The sequence below is a fragment of the Cydia fagiglandana genome, chromosome 13 (genome assembly GCF_963556715.1).
Source record: "Cydia fagiglandana chromosome 13, ilCydFagi1.1, whole genome shotgun sequence".
NCBI lineage: Eukaryota > Metazoa > Arthropoda > Insecta > Lepidoptera > Tortricidae > Cydia > Cydia fagiglandana.
The window spans coordinates 4,674,019-4,693,510 of record NC_085944.1 but is presented as its reverse complement, the minus strand read 5'-3'; the positions used below and the strand labels follow the sequence as shown (position 1 = coordinate 4,693,510).

At 38.4% G+C, this 19,492-nt stretch overlaps 2 protein-coding genes across 3 annotated transcripts; both read right to left on the bottom strand.

Annotated features, from left to right (window-relative positions):
• Positions 1-8,082: 8,082 nt before the first annotated feature.
• Positions 8,083-10,770, bottom strand: LOC134670044 (probable G-protein coupled receptor Mth-like 1). 2 transcript variants are annotated; one of them, XM_063527707.1, is made up of 2 exons: positions 10,193-10,362; positions 8,083-9,290 (listed from the first exon to the last, which is right to left on the bottom strand). In XM_063527707.1, the coding sequence occupies exons 1-2, from the start codon at positions 10,342-10,344 to the stop codon at positions 9,149-9,151; spliced, it is 294 nt and encodes a 97-aa protein (XP_063383777.1). In that variant the 5' UTR covers positions 10,345-10,362; the 3' UTR covers positions 8,083-9,148. The 2 variants fall into 2 exon arrangements, with proteins under 2 accessions (XP_063383777.1, XP_063383776.1); XM_063527706.1 differs by lacking the exon at positions 10,193-10,362 and adding an exon at positions 10,411-10,770 and having other exon boundaries at positions 8,084-9,290.
• Positions 10,771-10,997: 227 nt separating this feature from the next.
• On the bottom strand, positions 10,998-18,952 carry LOC134670042 (G-protein coupled receptor Mth2-like). Its single transcript, XM_063527704.1, has 7 exons — positions 18,602-18,952; positions 15,555-15,744; positions 14,303-14,494; positions 13,894-13,972; positions 13,336-13,523; positions 11,892-12,060; positions 10,998-11,247 (listed from the first exon to the last, which is right to left on the bottom strand). The coding sequence occupies exons 1-7, from the start codon at positions 18,908-18,910 to the stop codon at positions 11,013-11,015; spliced, it is 1,362 nt and encodes a 453-aa protein (XP_063383774.1). The 5' UTR covers positions 18,911-18,952; the 3' UTR covers positions 10,998-11,012.
• Between the last annotated feature and the right edge of the window lie 540 nt (positions 18,953-19,492).

The following is a 19,492-nucleotide window of genomic DNA, read 5'->3' as shown; positions in this document are numbered from 1 at the left end:
CAAGACAGTACTCAGGGTCTGATGATGGAGCTGGAAGGTGGTCACCATTACCAATCAACCATACAACTAAACCACATCGTGTTTAGGCTCGTTTTATTCATCTCAACAAGATCTTTGACACTACAGTCCGTTTTTTTTAGCATTAGAAAGAACTTCGCAGAAGTAAGCTTGTGGTTCCAAATCCGGCACTATTAGCGGTAATAATTTGAAGTAAATTATATGTATTGACCATGCTTCATTAGATAATTCAATCATTATTAACAATTAAAGAGCCTGATAAAAACTGCATGCTTGCTTCTGTAGAGTTCTTTCTAATGCTAAAAAAAACGAACTATATACAGGATGATTCATGAGACGTGAGCAGGACTAATCCTGCACACTCAGTAACTGATAATTGATCGATCTCCGTCGTATTTAGGTGAAATAACGACACTTTTTCCTATTTTTAACTTTTTGGTGAGGGCAAATTTAACTCTCTACAATCATGGTTACCCGACAAGACCTAATTAATAAACATAAAACCTCTTTAACCGTAATGACAGCATTATGATTACGAAGAAAATAAACTGTCATACTTGAGTGAGATACGAGTTTTCAAAAGTAACCAGACCGTGATGACATTCAATTTGACGCAGAATATCGGTAGTTTAGTATTCTAATGTTAGGGTGACCATGCATGTCGTAAATAAATTTATTAATTTTTTTTTTCAACACGAGTAGAAAATTAACGTTAATCTCACTAATACTGATACGAAAACGTTGTTTATAATTTACAAAATGCGCAGTCTTAGTCCTGCTCACGTCTCCTGAATCATCCTGTATAGGTGATACTCAGAGTCTGATGATGGAGCTTTTTTTTTTTTTTTTTTATTATGCATGGGTTTACTCATGGCCACAGACTAGCCGAGGCGTAGACGTGGCCTACGATGGAGCGAGCTCGCCCAGAAGGTGCCTGTTCACTCTTGATTTGAAGGTTGCCGGGTTATAAGAGCACGGAAATATAGACGCCGGCCGGAAGCGCTGGTGGCCTAGCGGTAAGAGCGTGCGACTTGCAATCCGAGGTCGCGGGTTCAAACCCCGGCTCGTACCAATGAGTTTTTCGAAACTTATGTACGAAATATCATTTGATATTTACTAGTCGCTTTTCGGTGAAGGAAAACATCGTGAGGAAACCGGACTAATCCCAATAAGGCCTAGTTTCTCCTCTGGGTTGGAAGGTCAGATGGCAGTCGCTTTCGTAAAAACTAGTGCCTACGTCAAATCATGGGATTAGTTGTCAAGCGGACCCCAGGCTCCTGTGTGAGCCGTGGCAAAAATGCCGGGATAACGCGAGGAAGAAGGGAAATATAGACGCCGGCAAGGAATTCCATTCCTTGGCAGTGCGCATAAGGAAAGTAGAAGCAAAGCGCTTAGTGCGAATTGGCGGAATATCTACCAAGTAAGGATGGAAACCGGCCGTGCGTCTAAAAGTCCGATGGTAGAATGGGGACGGTGGAATGAGCTCGTGTAGCTCTTGGGCACACTCCCCGAAGTGCAACGAAGTGAAAGATCTTGTTGCGACGAATCAAACGAGCCCAAACACGAAGTGGTTCAGTTACATGGTAGACTGGTACCCGTGGCCACAGTCCAGCTCCATCATCAGACCCTGAGTACTAACTTGTGTCCAAGGTCTTGTTGAGACGAATCAAACGAGCCCAAACATGAAGTGGTTCAGTTACATGATAGCAGTGTTGGCAAAAAATCAATTCGAATTGACGATTGAGAATTGACCGATCAATTCGAATTGACGATTGACGAAACTAATTCTAAATCTACTGATTGAAGATTGACGATTACTAATCGTTAATTCGAATTGATCGGTCAATCCTCAATCGTCAATTCGTATTGACGATTACTTTGTATGTACCTACCTAATGTCCTTTTTATTTAGGCCATTTTTGTGAAACGTCAGAAACATGTTTCGAAACCTTTGGGCACCTCAGATATCGATTTTGAACGCAATCGGTTAATTGGAAGAAATGTCCCATAAATGTCCAGAAAATAAACATGTTACGGAACCTTTGGAAATCTCATCGTTTTAAAGTGCCAACGATCAATTTAAAAAAATGTCCCGAAATGGAAGGGACATCCTTCAATACTGACGTCAGAAACATTTTTCGGGACCTATGGTCGACATCGATTACGAATATGAACGTAATTGGCCAATTTCGAAAAATGTCCCTAAAAGGGACATCAGTCAATACTGACATCAGGAACATGTTTTCGAACCTCTGGGAACCTCAGATATCGACTTTAAGTCCAGTAAGTCCCTAAAAAGGACACCTTTGAAAACTAATCTTAGGGAAGGGAAAGGGACCCTAGGTTAATCTAGATTGAGAATTGATTTAATCCAAATTGAGGATTGATGCGTTAATTCCAATTGATTCAATCGGATTGACGCGTCAATCAGAATTAAATCAATTCGAATTGATCAATTCGGATTGATCAATTCGGATTGACGCGTCAGTTCGATTGATCAATCCGGATTGATTTAGTTCAGATTGATGCCAACACTGCATGATAGACAGGTACCCGTCGCCACCTTCGAACTCATCATCAGATCCTGAGTACTATCTTGTGTCAAAGATCTTGTTGAGATGAATAAAACGTGCCTAAACACGAAGTGGTTCAGTTACATGATAGACTGGTACCCGTGGCCACCTTTCAGCTCCATAATCAAACCTTGTGTATCTTCAGTGTCAAAGATCTTGTTGAGACTAATCAAACGAGCCCAAACACGAAGTGGTTTAGTTGCATGGTTGATTGGTACCGGTGACCACCTTCCGGCTCCATCATCAGACCCTGAGTACTATCTTGTGTCAAAGATCTTGTTGAGACGAATAAAACGAGCCTAAACACGAAGTGGTTTCGTTGCACGGTTGATTGGTACCGGTGACCACCTTCCGGCTCCATCATCAGACCCTGAGTACTATCTTGTGTCAAAGATCTTGTTGAGACGAATAAAACGTGCCTAAACACGAAGTGGTTCAGTTACATGATAGACTGGTACCCGTGGCCACCTTTCAGCTCCATAATCAAACCTTGTGTATCTTCAGTGTCAAAGATCTTGTTGAGACTAATCAAACGAGCCCAAACACGAAGTGGTTTAGTTGCATGGTTGATTGGTACCGGTGACCACCTTCCGGCTCCATCATCAGACCCTGAGTACTATCTTGTGTCAAAGATCTTGTTGAGACGAATAAAACGAGCCTAAACACGAAGTGGTTTCGTTGCACGGTTGATTGGTACCGGTGACCACCTTCCGGCTCCATCATCAGACCCTGAGTACTATCTTGTGTCAAAGATCTTGTTGAGACGAATAAAACGAGCCTAAACACGAAGTGGTTTAGTTGCATGGTTGATTGGTACCGGTGACCACCTTCCGGCTCCATCATCAGACCCTGAGTACTATCTTGTGTCAAAGATCTTGTTGAGATGAATCAAACGAGCCCAAACACGAAGTGGTTTACTTGCATGGTTGATTGGTACCGGTGACCACCTTCCGGCTCCATCATCAGACCCTGAGTACTATCTTGTGTCAAAGATCTTGTTGAGACGAATTAAACGAGCCCAAACACGAAATGGTTTAGTTGCATGGTTGATTAGTACCGGTGACCACATTCCGGCTCCATCATCAGACCCTGAGTACTATCTTGTGTCAAAGATCTTGTTGAGACGAATAAAACGAGCCTAAACACGAAGTGGTTTAGTTGCATGGTTGATTGGTACCGGTGACCACCTTCCGGCTCCATCATCAGACCCTGAGTACTATCTTGAGTCAAATAAATACATATAGAATGTCAGGTCGTTTCAAATATTTTTAATCCTGTCCGGTAGTTTATTAAACTGTACCATTATAAATTATAATACTATAAAAACAGTGCTAGGATCAAAGTCTCTCGTTGCGGTTTACACGCACACAGTATAGCGTTTTACACGGCGCCCGCCGCACACAATGATAAAAAACCTCGTCGTCGCCGTTGAAAATGTGCGGAGCCGACCGACACACGTCCTGCCTGTACAAGCTCTGCCGCGGCACTGAGCTGGCGAGCGCGCGTCATCGGTAATATAGAGTAGTTTTCAAAAAATTGCCAAAAAATTATAGTAGAATTTCATAAACACTAATGTATACCAACAGTATAAGCAAACGTTGCAGATTGCTTGAGTATGAAAATGACTTCGATATTAAGTAGATTTTCGTAGAAATTGACACTTGTTTCGGAGAGAAAATTGAGTTCGTTTTACTTTGATTTTCTCTTTCTCAAAGGTATGTAGGAAAAATATCGTTTGATATGCCTAAAGTACAGGGTATTAGTAATACAAAATAGCCAGGTTTAGCAGAGTAAACTTCTGAACATTTCCAAATAAGAGCTTGCCGTTCAGTGCTTCACGCGGTTTTTCGGAAACGACCATCAGAAAAAAATTCATTACTAATTTAATAAGTCCTTTTTCTACTATTTACAACGATATTTAAAAAGATAAGAAGACGCTTTTACTGGAACAAGTACTCATTGTTTCTAATAATGAGCACAAAGTCCTGAATTTCGTCGTCTAGTATCATCAATTTTGCATTATTTCGACTTTTCTTGTAAGAGCGCTCTTAAGTATTTTTTCCTAGGCTCGAAGAAGATTTTACCAATTTAAGTGAAAATTACGACCTAAGTCACCAATTATTTTACGTATTGTACACTTTTACTTCCAAGTCAAAATATAGGGATAATAAAACGTAAATGTCACTTCATAAATACACCATGAAGTCAGGGACTTAGGGGTTGAAAATAAGGCGAAATATTAGGTAAAATTAACCTTAAGACCTGTCCAATAGGTCAAATCTACTAATAAGGTATTTTAGGTGTATTTGCGACGTAATTATTACTTATACGGGGACTATGAAGTCACGGACTTAATGGTTGAAAATAAGTCGAATTACTAGGTAAAATTAACTTCGTACCCTAGCCAATAGGTCAAATATACTAATAAGGCCTTTTAGGTGTATATGCGACGTAATTATTTCTTATACGGAGACCATGAAGTCAGGAACTTAATGGTTGAAAATCTGTCGAAATATTAGGTAAAATTAACTTCGAACCCTGACCAATAGGTCAAATGTACTAATAAGGCATTTTAGGTGTATATGCGACGTAATTATTTCTTATACGGGGACCATGAAGTCAGGGACTTAATGGTTGAAAATAAGTCGAAATATTAGGTAAAATTAACTGCAAAGTCTGACCAATAGGTCAAATGTACTAATAAGACATTTTAGGTGTATTTGCGACGTAATTATTTCTTATACGGAGACCTTTAGGTCGTCGATTTTATGTCGATTTAGCTACTAATTTTAGGTAAATGTTACTTAAAATAGATACCAAATTGCGACCATATAGTAAAAATCACTTGTAAAGTACTATCAATACCATAAGGTTGTGCCGCCATTTTCTTTCATTATAACGAGATGCTAAATATGAAATTGCATAATTTAAGTTGTTATATCTTGAATGGTGCCATCGCACGGTACTTCATTGTGCTAATATTCAAAATAAAACAATATTTTTGATCAAGTCAATACACTCACACAGACAAATATTCAATTACAACACTCAATTACAAGCAACTATATGCATTTTGATTTTATAAAATGTTGAAAACTTAAATATTTCAAAAGCCCATCGATAGTTTTGTATGTAAACCTAACATACTGCACGAAAAAATTTTCTGTGCATTAGATTTCATCGTTCTTAATCAGCGTAATCGGCCTAAATTATTTTACATGACTTAGTGGCCGCCATTATCATTGCACAACTTAAAGTTGTTTTCTTGTTAGACATTTTGTTTCTGAGTGAATAGAATATATAAGCGTAATGTTTGTGTCTCTTTTTCTCTTCATCGCGTCTCATCTAAATATTGCCTCGCAGAGTAATTATATGGATAAAAATATGTCGCCATCACGTCTAAAGGTGGTAAAGATTACCAAATTAGTACATTTTAACTACGCGGCACGTCGTGGCGACGTTGAATCCACGTCGGAAACATGACCTAGTGTTGACCTAATGGTTGTAATCACTAATTTACCGTCAATAAATACGTCGCCGGCACGTGCGTTTTTTCCCCATTTATGTCGACTCGACGTGCCCACGACGTCGATTCGACGTGCCTCATTTTGGTCCCCTAAATTGTGCGACCTAAAATAGGTGCCTTTTTCGGAATATCGACCAAAAATGTTTGCTGGGGCTACACTGCCACATCTCAAAAAACCGTTTTTTCGAGAAATCGCGTCACAAAGTTGTGAGAGTATAGTTCAGGGTGTTTAATAGGATCTTACTCCTTTAGTTTTAGGTCTATGTATTTAAAATTTAGCTTTTTTTACTCGGAATGATATAACCCTCCTTATGACCATGCCACTTTTTAAAAGAAATGTATATTTTTTAAGACACAAGGCCCTAAAGACAGGTATTTAGAGTTGTGGCCGTATTGCAGAAACGTTTTTTAAAGATTTTGGGATGCGGCCAAATTTAAACACAAAATTATTGGATAAAGGTTACCATGCAAATATAAATAAAAAAACCAAAATAGTTAAAATCCCTTTATTTTATCAACTTTGATAGGAACAAGATCACTGTACGCGATAATATGTGTAACGCAACGAATTATTATTTTCTAGGACGCAACTCAAAAGCTTCATTTAAAATGTGTGCTATATAGCTACAACTCAAAAGGGCCTACCGCGAACCACGTTCGACGTGTTGCCTCTTTGTCGCACTTGTAAATTCGTAGGTAAGTGTGTCAGGAAGGCAACACGTCGAACGTGGTTCGCGGTAGTCCCTCAGTTCACCTGCGAACGCCGCGGGAGCAGGCGGCAGACTGGCAAGTGGCTGTATTGCAGGGAATCGTCTGACAATTTATGGTCAAATCCATAAGGCCACTTGTGAGAAAAAGACTCTTAAAGACCTTTTTTGCTATGGCTCTCGAAATAAGGTCGTAAATTGAACAATTTTGAATACGAATCTGCAATAATCCAGAAAATTAAAAATTTTGAATTGTGGCCGTATAGCAGGCACACGGCGGAGTGGCTACCGCGAACACCGAAATTCGCAAATTGCGGGGATCTTTCTCTTTTACTCCAATGAAGGAGCAATAAGAGTGACAGAGAAAAATGCCCGTGATTTGCGAACTTCGATTTTCGAGGTTATAGCCCTGCTCTGGTCAGTGCCATTTGCCGGCCTAGCCAACGTTACAATCGCTATCGCTTCGACAACGAAAAGCATTATGTCTCTCTAGGGTGGATTTCAAAATCGGGCGAAAAGTTATGGTTCGGTCTTTATAAAAAAAACTAGTGGGTTGTGCGAGTTGCAACTTTTTTATATGTTTTTAAAAACTATGATCTTAATGTTCCATGTATTGAATTGATATGCGGTCAAAATTGTAGGTGTAGCATTGATGTATTATGCAGGATATAAGTACCTACTCGTAGGTATAGTCAGCCAAGAATGCAGTGGTCTACCACTTTACGACTCTCAATCAGATGATAGAGTCGAAAAGTGGTAGACCACTTTCTTGGCTGACTATAATACCTAATACTTGAATACTTTTGGCTTAGGCTAGGACTGGATCTAAAACACCGGGAAATCTCCATTAAATTATAATCCAGTGTCAATCGGTCGCATCGCTAAAGGCGAATTTAAAAAGGTTATGCTAGCAGACAAAACTTAATTTAAAGGATGTGCGCGGTATTGTAGGTTTAGTATATATGTAATATGTATTATAGAATATATATATATATATATATATGTATTTAGTTGTGTACATATGTATTTAATTGTGTATATATGTATATATTTATAAGTAACTAAGAAACTTTTCGTTTTTATTATCATTATAATTTTCTTTTCTTGTTCTTTTATTTACACTGTTGGTACTGTACGGATGCCTACCGTCTCCAATTCTCCCTCAATTGCTCAAAGGTTAATGTCAATAAAGTGTTTTACTACTACTACTACTACTACTAAATTAAAACCGATTTATTTTTGTTTTTAATTTTATTTAAATTAATTTTATTTTAGTTAATATAGACTGTGCGGAAAGAGTCATGAAATGTATATGGGATCGTGATGGGATCTAATACATTCTACGTTAATCTCTTTCCGCGCAGACTCTAAGTAACACTTAACAACTTAAAATTACTCTTACATCATAGATTAAATCTAAGTAGGTAGATACTTTATACATAGGTTGCATCGCATACAAAATATTAGAGACAAAATATGTTATAATCCTTAAGTATAATTAGGTACCTAAACGTAAGCTCTCCTTGGTTTTGTGTTGCTTTAAAATACCTTAGATACCTAATTATGTATTTTGGTAAATACATAGTGGGTTTGGTAATACAGGGTCTTTATTATTGAGAATAGATTACAACTATAATGATATTAAGAATAAGAATATCTACGATGATGTTTGCAATTAGGTAGAAATAGGAGGTTTTGTCTGTCTGAGGAAGGAAAAGTCTGTATCTTTAGGTATTAAAATAAAAGTAAACAAAATCTACCCTCAAATGGCTCCTTAAGCCAGTTGAGAGTAGATGAAAACATTAAACGATCAAATAATGTAGGTTAAAGTCGGCCCGTTCAGTGACTGATCTAAGCGGTTTTGTATTTGGTTGGTTAACCAATAAATGTGATAAATTACTACCCGAAAATGTACAATTTGTTTACTTTTATTTAAATACTTAAAGACACAGAGTATAGATGGTTACCTAATATTTGTATGGAACTAAGCTGTATGTAATGAATAGAGAATATCATTATAACTAGGTACGTAGTGTAATTAATTCTTAATTAAATTATGTAACTATCTAAACTAAATAAATGCATTTTAATACTCTTAGATTTTGTGAACACATTTTGTTATAGGTTATATTATACCTAACTTATTTACCTAATTTTATACAAACATTTGCAACATATTATATGTAGTCAATCTTAACTACATATGAGTACCAATATACCGCGAAATCGAGGGAAAAACTGTTATTTTTGTGTCTATTTCGCTTTTGCATAATTGGAGCCACAGGTAGGCCCCCATCAGTTTGAAATTGAAAATCCGTCCAATTTTACGCCTTATAATAACTAGCCCCAGAAGGGCTCGAGCAGATCTGAGAAGTCGTATCCTGGCTGTCCGAAGAATCTGAAGAAACGCTGGTTGACCGGCTCTTGGTGAAGATCGGAGACCATTGCGTGCGTGTGGAACACAGTCTGGAATTAAAATATTATTTTGATATAAAAAAATACATATAAGTATAGAGCCCGTCTAAGCTAATTTTGCATCGCACTTCAACACTTTGTCCTATTCAGCCGGCGTATTATGGATCGCATTATCCACATTTATCCATATGATTAAATAACTTTCACTTTTTAACTCTGCGGGATAGAAAGAGACGGACACCGTTTTATCACGCTGTCACGTAGACAAAAACGACCATCATATCCGTACTGGTTACAAAAAAGAGGAAGTATTATTTTAGTCGATAGATCACGGGTCTTCTCTAGAAATTTATAATATTGTACTATTTCTCAGAAAACAAGTAAATAATTCATTATTTTAAGTCATTTAAACACGGAAAATAAGAGGAAACAAATTACTTATTCTTATAAGTAAATAACGGGGTCACCCATGGAAGGAAAACGCAGTCAATAATATATAAATGACTCAGATTCTTTGTTCCTATTTGTCTTATTACAGCAAGTACATAATAAGTCGTGTTAAAGAGGGTAAAGATAATAAGGGCTTTAGTAGGTACTGAAATTTCCTGTGTTGTGTATTTACCACAAACTACAATAATAAGTAAACATTTACTACATAGCGGTATCAATCATACAAGAAATCCTACTTTGGGTGCTACCAACGCACAGTACCAACGCAACCGATAATACCGTATAAATATACCTATTTTCGATACATTACCAACTACTGAGGCGCAACGATTAGAAAATGTATCAAAAATTGGATAACGTAGTGATTTAATTCTCTTTGAATTGGATGCAATAGGTGAAATTATATTTAATTTACATGAGTAGATACCTGTCATCGCGCATAGTACTCTCAGCAGCAACAGAAGTGCTTCAATTGCATCAGTTTAGGACACACAATAACGTACCTCTTCTCAAGTTTCTTGACGATCTTCTTCTTGCAGACGAATATGAGGAAGATGAAGAAGCCCATGAGCAGGTTGTAAGCATCGCTGAGGTACCAGGCGCGGTATTCTGGAGACAGAGCGCTCAGGACCTCCACTACCCAGCTACGCCCCATAATCTCGGCGAGTTTCAGATACAGACGTGCTTCAAATGCATCAGTTTAGGACAGACAATAACGTACCTCTTCTCAAGTTTCTTGATGATCTTCTTCTTGCAGACGAATATGAGGAAGATGAAGAAGCCCATGAGCAGGTTGTAGGCGTCGCTGAGGTACCAGGCGCGGTATTCTGGAGACAGAGCGCTCAGGACCTCCAGCACCCAGCTGACGCCCATGGTAACGGAGAGCTTCAGGTACATACGTGCTTCAATTGCATCAGTTTAGGACACACAATAACGTACCTCTTCTCAAGTTTCTTGATGATCTTCTTCTTGCAGACGAATATGAGGAAGATGAAGAAGCCCATGAGCAGGTTGTAGGCGTCGCTGAGGTACCAGGCGCGGTATTCTGGAGACAGAGCGCTCAGGACCCCCACTACCCAGCTACGCCCCATAATCTCGGCGAGTTTCAGGTACAGGCGTGCTTCAAATGCATCAGTTTAGGACACACAATAACGTACCTCTTCTCAAGTTTCTTGATGATCTTCTTCTTGCAGACGAATATGAGGAAGATGAAGAAGCCCATGAGCAGGTTGTAGGCGTCGCTGAGGTACCAGGCGCGGTATTCTGGAGACAGGGCGCTCAGGACCCCCACTACCCAGCTACGCCCCATAATCTCGGCGAGTTTCAGGTACAGGCGTGCTTCAAATGCATCAGTTTAGGACACACAATAACGTACCTCTTCTCAAGTTTCTTGATGATCTTCTTCTTGCAGACGAATATGAGGAAGATGAAGAAGCCCATGAGCAGGTTGTAGGCGTCGCTGAGGTACCAGGCGCGGTATTCTGGAGACAGGGCGCTCAGGACCTCCAGCACCCAGCTGACACCCATGATCACGGAGAGCTTCAGGTACAGCATGAATCTGGGACACGATTATGACTGGTAAGTTGACGGTTGGTGTACTTAATGTTGGTACGTGGGTCACACTTAAAGTTTTAAGAGCAAACCCGTAACAGGCAAATAATTTAACTTTACATAAAATAAAAATAAATAAATAAAAGAATACCTATGTAATTCCATAACCCATGGTTATAGATATGTATTTACTGTAGTTTTCACACTTAGCCTTCCGGCCAGTACATTTCTGACTTCTAAATAAATAGCATCAATGTTTACGTGTTAGACCAATGTGCGTTAATAAAATTGTCATTGTCAGGCGATAATTTCCAGCGTAGTGAAACAGGGGACATTCTACCATTAGGGCTGAATTTAGACGATACGAGAACTTGCATGCGAGTTTCATACCATTGCGGGTTTTGATTGGTCGGTTGAATTGGACGTAACCAACAGTCCGCAATGTAACTAAAATCACATGCTAGTTCGCGCGCCGTCTAAATCAGCCCTTTTTTTTTGTCAGAGGTGGAGGTAATCCTCATTGGATACTGCCAGCCCGGTTTTGGCAGCATGTCCGACTCAGCTGGGATTGCTCCAGCTGCCTACGGACTAAAACCCTCCACCCTGTCCAGTAGGGTGGCTACAGTGTCAGCATTAAGTGGCATCTGTTACCTGTGACGGTGTGTCCTATGAGCAGACGGGTTTCCAGCAGCAGGCGAGTCCAGCACAGCTGTGCCGCGGCTGAGGCGCCAGATGTTGAACGAGGTCATGAGGAACAGGATCCAATTCATGACAATGATGACTAACATTGGCACGTATAGGTACATGAATTTGCCGCTACCTGTAAATATTCCACATAATAAAGTATTAAAACTAAGGATCTATAAATAGTCTATTTGATTCTAGGAATAATTTTGTGGCGACAAGGGGGTCGGGGCGTAGGGGGGCGACTCGACCAAAAAGGTTTGTTCCGCAATAATTTAGTTTTATATTAATTAGTAAAAAATATAAATAATATACCAATGTATATTGTATCTCTAAAAATATTTCCTATTCTATAAGTATTTTTAGGCATGTTTTTATTTAATATTATCAGAAACTGAACTTCCGGCAAAATCCCGAGACCATAAATTAACGTAAAAACATCCGCAACTTAACCGCAAATTATCCGATTTTCCCGGTGGCTAGCCATTCATTGATAAGATTATTTTTAGCTGCCGGCGGCTGTTAGATTATTAACTAAATTTTCTCAAAAATGGACGTCAAAGTCGACTTTGCCGTGTAAAAAATAGGTCGCGAAGCGCGGAGTTTATGGTCAGTCAAAAATTAAAAAGTTAAAAACATTGCAGTCTCGATTTTAGGACTGCAATGTTGCATACAAATTCCATTATTTGTCGAGTTCCAAACTTTTTAAAAGTTGAAATGGCCATATCAAATGAAGGCACAGGCCCATTAAACAGCCAAACAGATGATTAGTACCGCGACTATTTAGCTGTCTCAAATAGGTTGGCGTATTTTCGGCAAAAAAAATACACTTCTATTTTTTTATTAAAAAAAATAAAAAGGCGGCAAGGGCTTTGTTCTGTGAAAATATATACGTAAGAATGTTGCTTTTGTAAAATATTTCTATGATATTTATATTTCTTGCACCATTTTTGAGAAAAGCACTATATATGACTCGGCTGGAAGTCTACTTGCTGGCTTCGGATTCAATTAAACGGACTCCCAAGGTCGTCCGTTTAAAACGAATCCTCAGCCTGCAAGTAGCTACTTCCGAGCCTCGACAATAATGTACTATTATTGTTCCTTAAAACCAATACTGTCTATAAACGAAATAAAAGGAAAACATGACCAAGGCCCCCAGTGCCCAGGGCAGGAAACGAACTAGCGACCTCTGTTTACTTGACAGATGTTTGAACTACTCCACCTGGGCTCGATAGCGTGGGTCAAATTTGCAAGTATGACAATTTCCGAAGGTTTGTGGCGCCTAGGCACGGAAGGCCTTGGTAATTTTTAGGGTTACGTACCCAAAGGGTAAAAACGGGACCCTATTACTAAGACTTCGTTGTCCGTCTGTGTGTCTGTCTGTCACCAGGCTTACACATCCATAACTTACCTTCTAAAAAGCATCCTGTTCCATTAATGTCAGGCTTAATGAACCATGGTATATGCCTCAAGTCCATTCTGTCAATGACACCCATCCCGATAGTTAACACGAGAGGCATGCCGAAGGCGTATAGGCTGTACATGAGGAACTTGAATGTCTCTCCTCGCCGATGTATGGGTCGAGCTTTGGCGTATCCCCTGTAGAAGGAAAAATATTGTCAAAAAAATTGCGTCACCGTTAATTAATAGAAAGTTACCAATAAGTACCTACTAGAATTTATTAGGTTTTGGTAGAGAACCTACCCTTACCACAACAAAACGGATAAAACCAAAGTCTTTTTACATTTAAAGATACTTACTAGTAAGTACTAGAGATGTAACAGAGTTGACCTGTGTATGGGTACAAAGTATGCCCAAAAATATAGGTAGGTACTAACTAAAAGTTGGTGCTGGTTTCCGGATCTAAAGTAAGTAGGTAAGTACGAGTATCTCTCTAATTTTTTCCTATATTATGGGATTAGGTAGGTAGGTAATAAGGTAGTATTACTAAGTTACTCGTATGTCATACCTGAATGTCCACCAAATGTCGATAGACATGACGTTCATCCAACAAAAACATGCCAAGCAGAAGTAATGAATCAGGAATGCTGAAAATAAAGAAATATATATTTAGGTACTATTGACGTTCAAGCCAAGTTCACATTTACTTGACAAAGTTACTGTTATATGATATTTAAGAAATTACGAGATCTATAGCGGCTTTCATATTGATTGTCGAGATAGCTCTCCGTCCGTCTGTCTGTCCGTCAGCCTGTCTGTCACCAGGCTGCATCTCATGAACCGTGATAGCTAGACAGTTGAAATTTTCACAGATGATGTATTTCTGTTGCCACTAATAATAACAACAAATACTAAAAAGTACGGAACCCTCGGTGAGCAAGTCCGACTCACATTTATCCGGTTTTTTAAATACTTACTAAATATAAGACAGATAATTTCCGTATTCTCATCAGCCATGCTAATGAAATCCAGCAGCGCAAAGGAAAGGAACGTTGCCAGCAGACAGGCCACGTAAGCCATGAGGATCTTTCCGCACAAGTTTCTTAGCTCCGGCAGCAGGCAGTAGACGATGAGGACGAGGATCAGAAACACGCTGGAGACGAGGAATCCTGTCAAAAATAGACAGTAAATATTGTAATTCCCATATTTGGCAAAAAAAAAAAGGTCGGTCCCAATAATAGTTACAATAGCAGGTATAGTGTGTAGCTTTCAAATAGAGCGGTTTTACTTAACAATAGACAATAGGATTAGCCGTCGAGCTCCATTTGAAAGCTACACACTATACTCGATTACTCGATACCTATAGGACCTTTTGGAATTTAAAGCCGTGGTCGCCCAGGTGTTTGTCTACGTTTCATGTTTAATTCCCAAAAGGTTCTATATCGACTACTTGCTATTGTAATTTAACTCTGTCCTTCAAGGCGGTAAAGATGTTATCTGTTTAGAATCTTTTGTTGTAATTGCATTTAATTTAGCACAGGTAATTAGCGGTTTGGTTTAACAAAAGATAACAATGCTATTCATCGGCAGGCAAGTCTCTCAAGTGGATACCAATATTTTAAACCGTCCGACTATAAGCATGGAAGTCACTTCCTTCCGAACCAGGAGTCTGATTCAGATTTTACTTGTGACGATTTTGACCTTGTTTTGATACGAGCTTGAAGACCGCTCACGCGGAATGGTGCATGCGAAATGAAGTGACAATCGTGCGTTAGATACGCAACGATTGCCAACGATCATCTATTAGGTAGTGTCAAAACCATAACAAAATGCAAAAATAGAATCGACCCCCTGAGTCGGCAACGGCACAGATTAAATTATAGTGCTACCGTACAGAAAGGACTCTTCCTAGGGACGTCAAGTTGTGGCAATTAACCCTAATAATTGCTCGGAGCAATGCTGAGCCGATCGGGGCCGAGAATGCTCGAAAGGGGAAGTGTCGCCCCGTTGGCAACGGCATCGACCATAGCCCGTCTTGTGGTATCAAAATATCTGTATAATGCAGCCGGCGTACTATGGATGGCTTTATCCAACGTTTATCCAAAATAACTGTCACTTTTTAATACCACGGGATAGAAAGTGACGACGGATACCGTTTTATCACGCTGTCACGTAGACAAGACCGATCATCATATCCGTGCAGAACTATATTCACAAGTGTTTACTTACCACTTACAAGGAAGATGCTGTTAGACTCAAATTCATCTTCCGGTACCGGGGTCGGGATGGTCCATATCCTGAACTGTGGTTCGTGAATATTTCTCCCGTTCGGCAGCGCGATGTCGATACAGAACTTATCGTTTGCTATCGGCTTGAATCTGTTGAAGGAGTTCGGTAGCTCCTGCATGACGGTTCCATCCTAATAAATATGAAATTGAATTTATTATAGCGTTTATTTTCAGTTTCAGGTAGATACATTAAAAAGAAAAATAAACTAACTTATCTATAAAATAAAACTACTTAGGTACATAAAAACTAATACTAAATAAAATTAAAATACATTTAAGAAATTGGGCCCCTTTGGCATGGTGCCGAGGACGCTGGCAGCATTTCCCCGCTGTTTTGCGATGCTAATACGTTGAGCGAGAAAGCTGCCAGCTCTTCGGTAAGATTTAATTTATTATTTTCCTAAATTCTCAATTTGAATGTTCACATTTAAATAAATGTAGCTAAAAAAAATGTAGCTAAGATTACTTTCTGATGTTGGGTTACGTTGGGTATTATAGGCACTTGTCCCATCAAGAGCGAGTAAGCGATTAACTATCGGCGAATTACTCGCCCAAGAAACGAACAAAATATTAGGATCCTGTGTTGGTAAAAGAGACACATATATTAATAGTTCATCGCTGGCTGTTCACACTGCCGGCGAGAACACTCGCTCTACTAGTTTGTCGCCGCGATAAGATAAAACTAGCTCAGCGGTACTCGCTCGGCGATGCTCGCTTCGTAGTTAGAACTCAAGCTGCGAGATCAATTAGTCTGCGTGTTCGGCTACGCTGCACCGCCCGAGCGAGTGACGCGAGTAATAACCCGTCGCACTCGAACACTCGCCTATAGCCGAGCGACAAAACTATTGGAGCTAACACTCGCTTCTCGCCGCTCGCCCACTCGTTTCTAGTTTATCGTTCTACTCGCTTATCGCTCATCGTTGGCGGTGGGACAAGTGCCATAGTTCTTAGTTAAAAGATACTATTAAAACACGAGTTTAAGTGTGACTTTGTGAGCTAATATTTTATGCTTATCACATTAAGAAATTTAGGTAGATTTACCTATATGAGAGAAAATACCTTAGTCGCTTTAGAAAATAACTCCTATCTTTTTATATCATTAGCAGAAGTTAAACGCTTATATGTTGTATGTATGTAGCTGCGGTTAGCCGAAGTCCCTACCTTTTCCCCCTAGGAAAATTACTTTTGGATCCCCTAAATCCCTTACTGATAATGTTAATTATAGTTATAATTATAATTATAAACATAGTCCCTAATTATTAAGAAATGAGTCATAACTAGTGATCCTTGCGGTAAACATAGGAGGATGTTTATACCAAGAACTGTAAGATTAAACTACAATAACAACTATAAATTCTTTGTTATTTTGACTCATATTATTGAATCATAAAAGCTTTAAGTAATTGGCCTTACGCGGGATGCTGATGTTACAGGAATTTTCTAAGCAAACAGTTTATATGATTGGAATAAAATATTCTAATACCTTTAAACGAAGTATTTTTAATTTTTTAGATTTAGTTATCTTAATTGTATTTAATTTTAGTTTTATATTCATTTTATATGATAAATATAATATTTATGTACCTATAATATTCATTTAAACAAGCAATTCTTGTTAATTTATATATATCGGGGATCTCGAAAAGAGCTGTAACGATTTCGATTTTGCTATATGGGGGTTTTCGGGGGCGACAAATCTTGGGGGTCTTATTTCTGGGAAAACGCGCATTTTTGAGTTAAGATATTAATTGTTTAATTAAGCAGGAATACGACGAATACTTATGTATAATAATTTTCGTCGCTAAAGATAATAATATAGGAGAACAACGGTTGAATGACGTGACTAAATTAATATTATTTACTTACTTAGTTTTTCTAATTTACCTATGTGTAAGTGGGTAGTTAAAATGCGGTATTTTCTATCGACTATGTGCCCTATCTAAAACTACAAGTAGGTACCTAATCGATAACCGTGAATTTAATTATACTTTCTTTATTTAGGATTTCCATTTTTGGCCCACCCCTGTCCTGTGGTCTACATTTGTTTGCAATGCAACCTAGCCTAATTATAGGTCTAATATACAGTTAATAACTGTCACTTCAAATCTAATTGTATTAATAATTCAGCCTAGACACGACACGTCCCACTGCTGGGCACTGCCCTCCTGGCCCAACTCGGATTGAATTGATTATCATTAATTTTATAAAACTCAAAAGTTTCAATTTAGCCACCTAATCTTTATATTTTCTTAAATATAGCACCCTTAACAATAGCTAATTATTCATACGTACTTATATTAAAATTATTACTCTTAAGCTTATAAGCTTTCGTCAAGCCTTTGTTTCATCTATATAAAATAGACACAGTCATTATAAGTTACCATATTCTATCATAATTTAATAAATATAGGATATAATAGGTGACAAACGGGCGAATAGTTATTATTAGGATATTTACCTTATACATGTCGGCGGCCGATCGTAAGATCAGCCATATCGTGAAATTCCTAGGCATCTCATGAAACGTGAAAATCTTTAACTCGTTCCCTGAGTCGACGGAGCCCCGCGGGGCTCCTATTTCTGAGCAGTTTGCCCTTTGGGCATCTGAAGCAACCTAACGAACCTATCCTACCTATTTTACCTATTTTGGTTTAATGTAACTAGGGTCAAAACATTACACAGGAACATTACGAGCATCTACGAAGTATTTATTAAAGCTTTAGTTTCATGATTTTTTCATAGTTTTTAGACCCAAGGTTCAAAAGTTAGAGGGGGGGCTAGGTACCTATACATATTTTTTTCTTTTGGAGCAATTATTTCTGAAAATATTAACTATATGAAAAAATTGCTATATATATGTAGAGTTTCGGGGGCGAAAAATCGATCTAGTCTAGGGTAGCTCTTATCTCTGGGAAAACGTGCATTTTTGGGTTTTTATATGTTTTCCCAGATATTATTTAGTTATTTAAAAGTGAAAGATTATCTTACCTCCAGCAAGTAATTATTGAATTTCCTGGACATGTCGAAAGCTCTGATCATACTAAAATTCCGCGACTTCGCAGGCACCAACGTGAACACTTCAAACACCTTCTTCTTCGTCTCCGCAATATCTTTGTTGTAAACAACCACATCCCCAAAATTGTAATTTGTAAAATTATACACCCCCGTATCATTCTTGCAATGCTTCTTGAAACCTACATATTGGTCAAAAGGGCAACATTTATTAATAACTATTTTATTGTCTCCGAAACTGAAGTGAAAAATTAATATAAATATTGTTAATTTACAAGCAGACATGTTTACTGTTATGAATGCTCCGGGATTATGTGTAATAATAATATAATTACTGTGCGGAATTGTATCGCGTGTGTTCTGTAGGGTGACCAGCAAGTACGGGATTTAGACGTAGACAATCCATATTTGTGAAGTGCGCATTTTCCCTAACAATAAGTTGAATATTCTACCAAGAGGATAATGGGCCACACAGGGTTCCGTAGCCGTTATTACAAAGAAATGTATTATTCCCAGTATGTAAACATTCTGAAATCATGTGAATTTTTAGTTGCGTTTATAATAGTTTTATGTTTTTTTAACCTAGTGGTAATAAAAATCATCTTTGGTCTTGACTGTAACAAAATTAGCTTATTACTTAAAGCTTAATAGCTGTCAAACGTGGAGATTTTTTATCGCTAGCTTGTTCTAGAATATCGTAGGCGTCTCAAACCCCTTTTTCGTTTCGTCAATAATATTGAGCTCAGAATACAGATCCTATTGGTAAAAGCATTGTTAGTTTTATTTTCAGATAGCTCTACTCAAAACAACAAACCAACATATTTTTTCAAAACCTTATATTATTCCGTCAATAATTACCTATAAGTA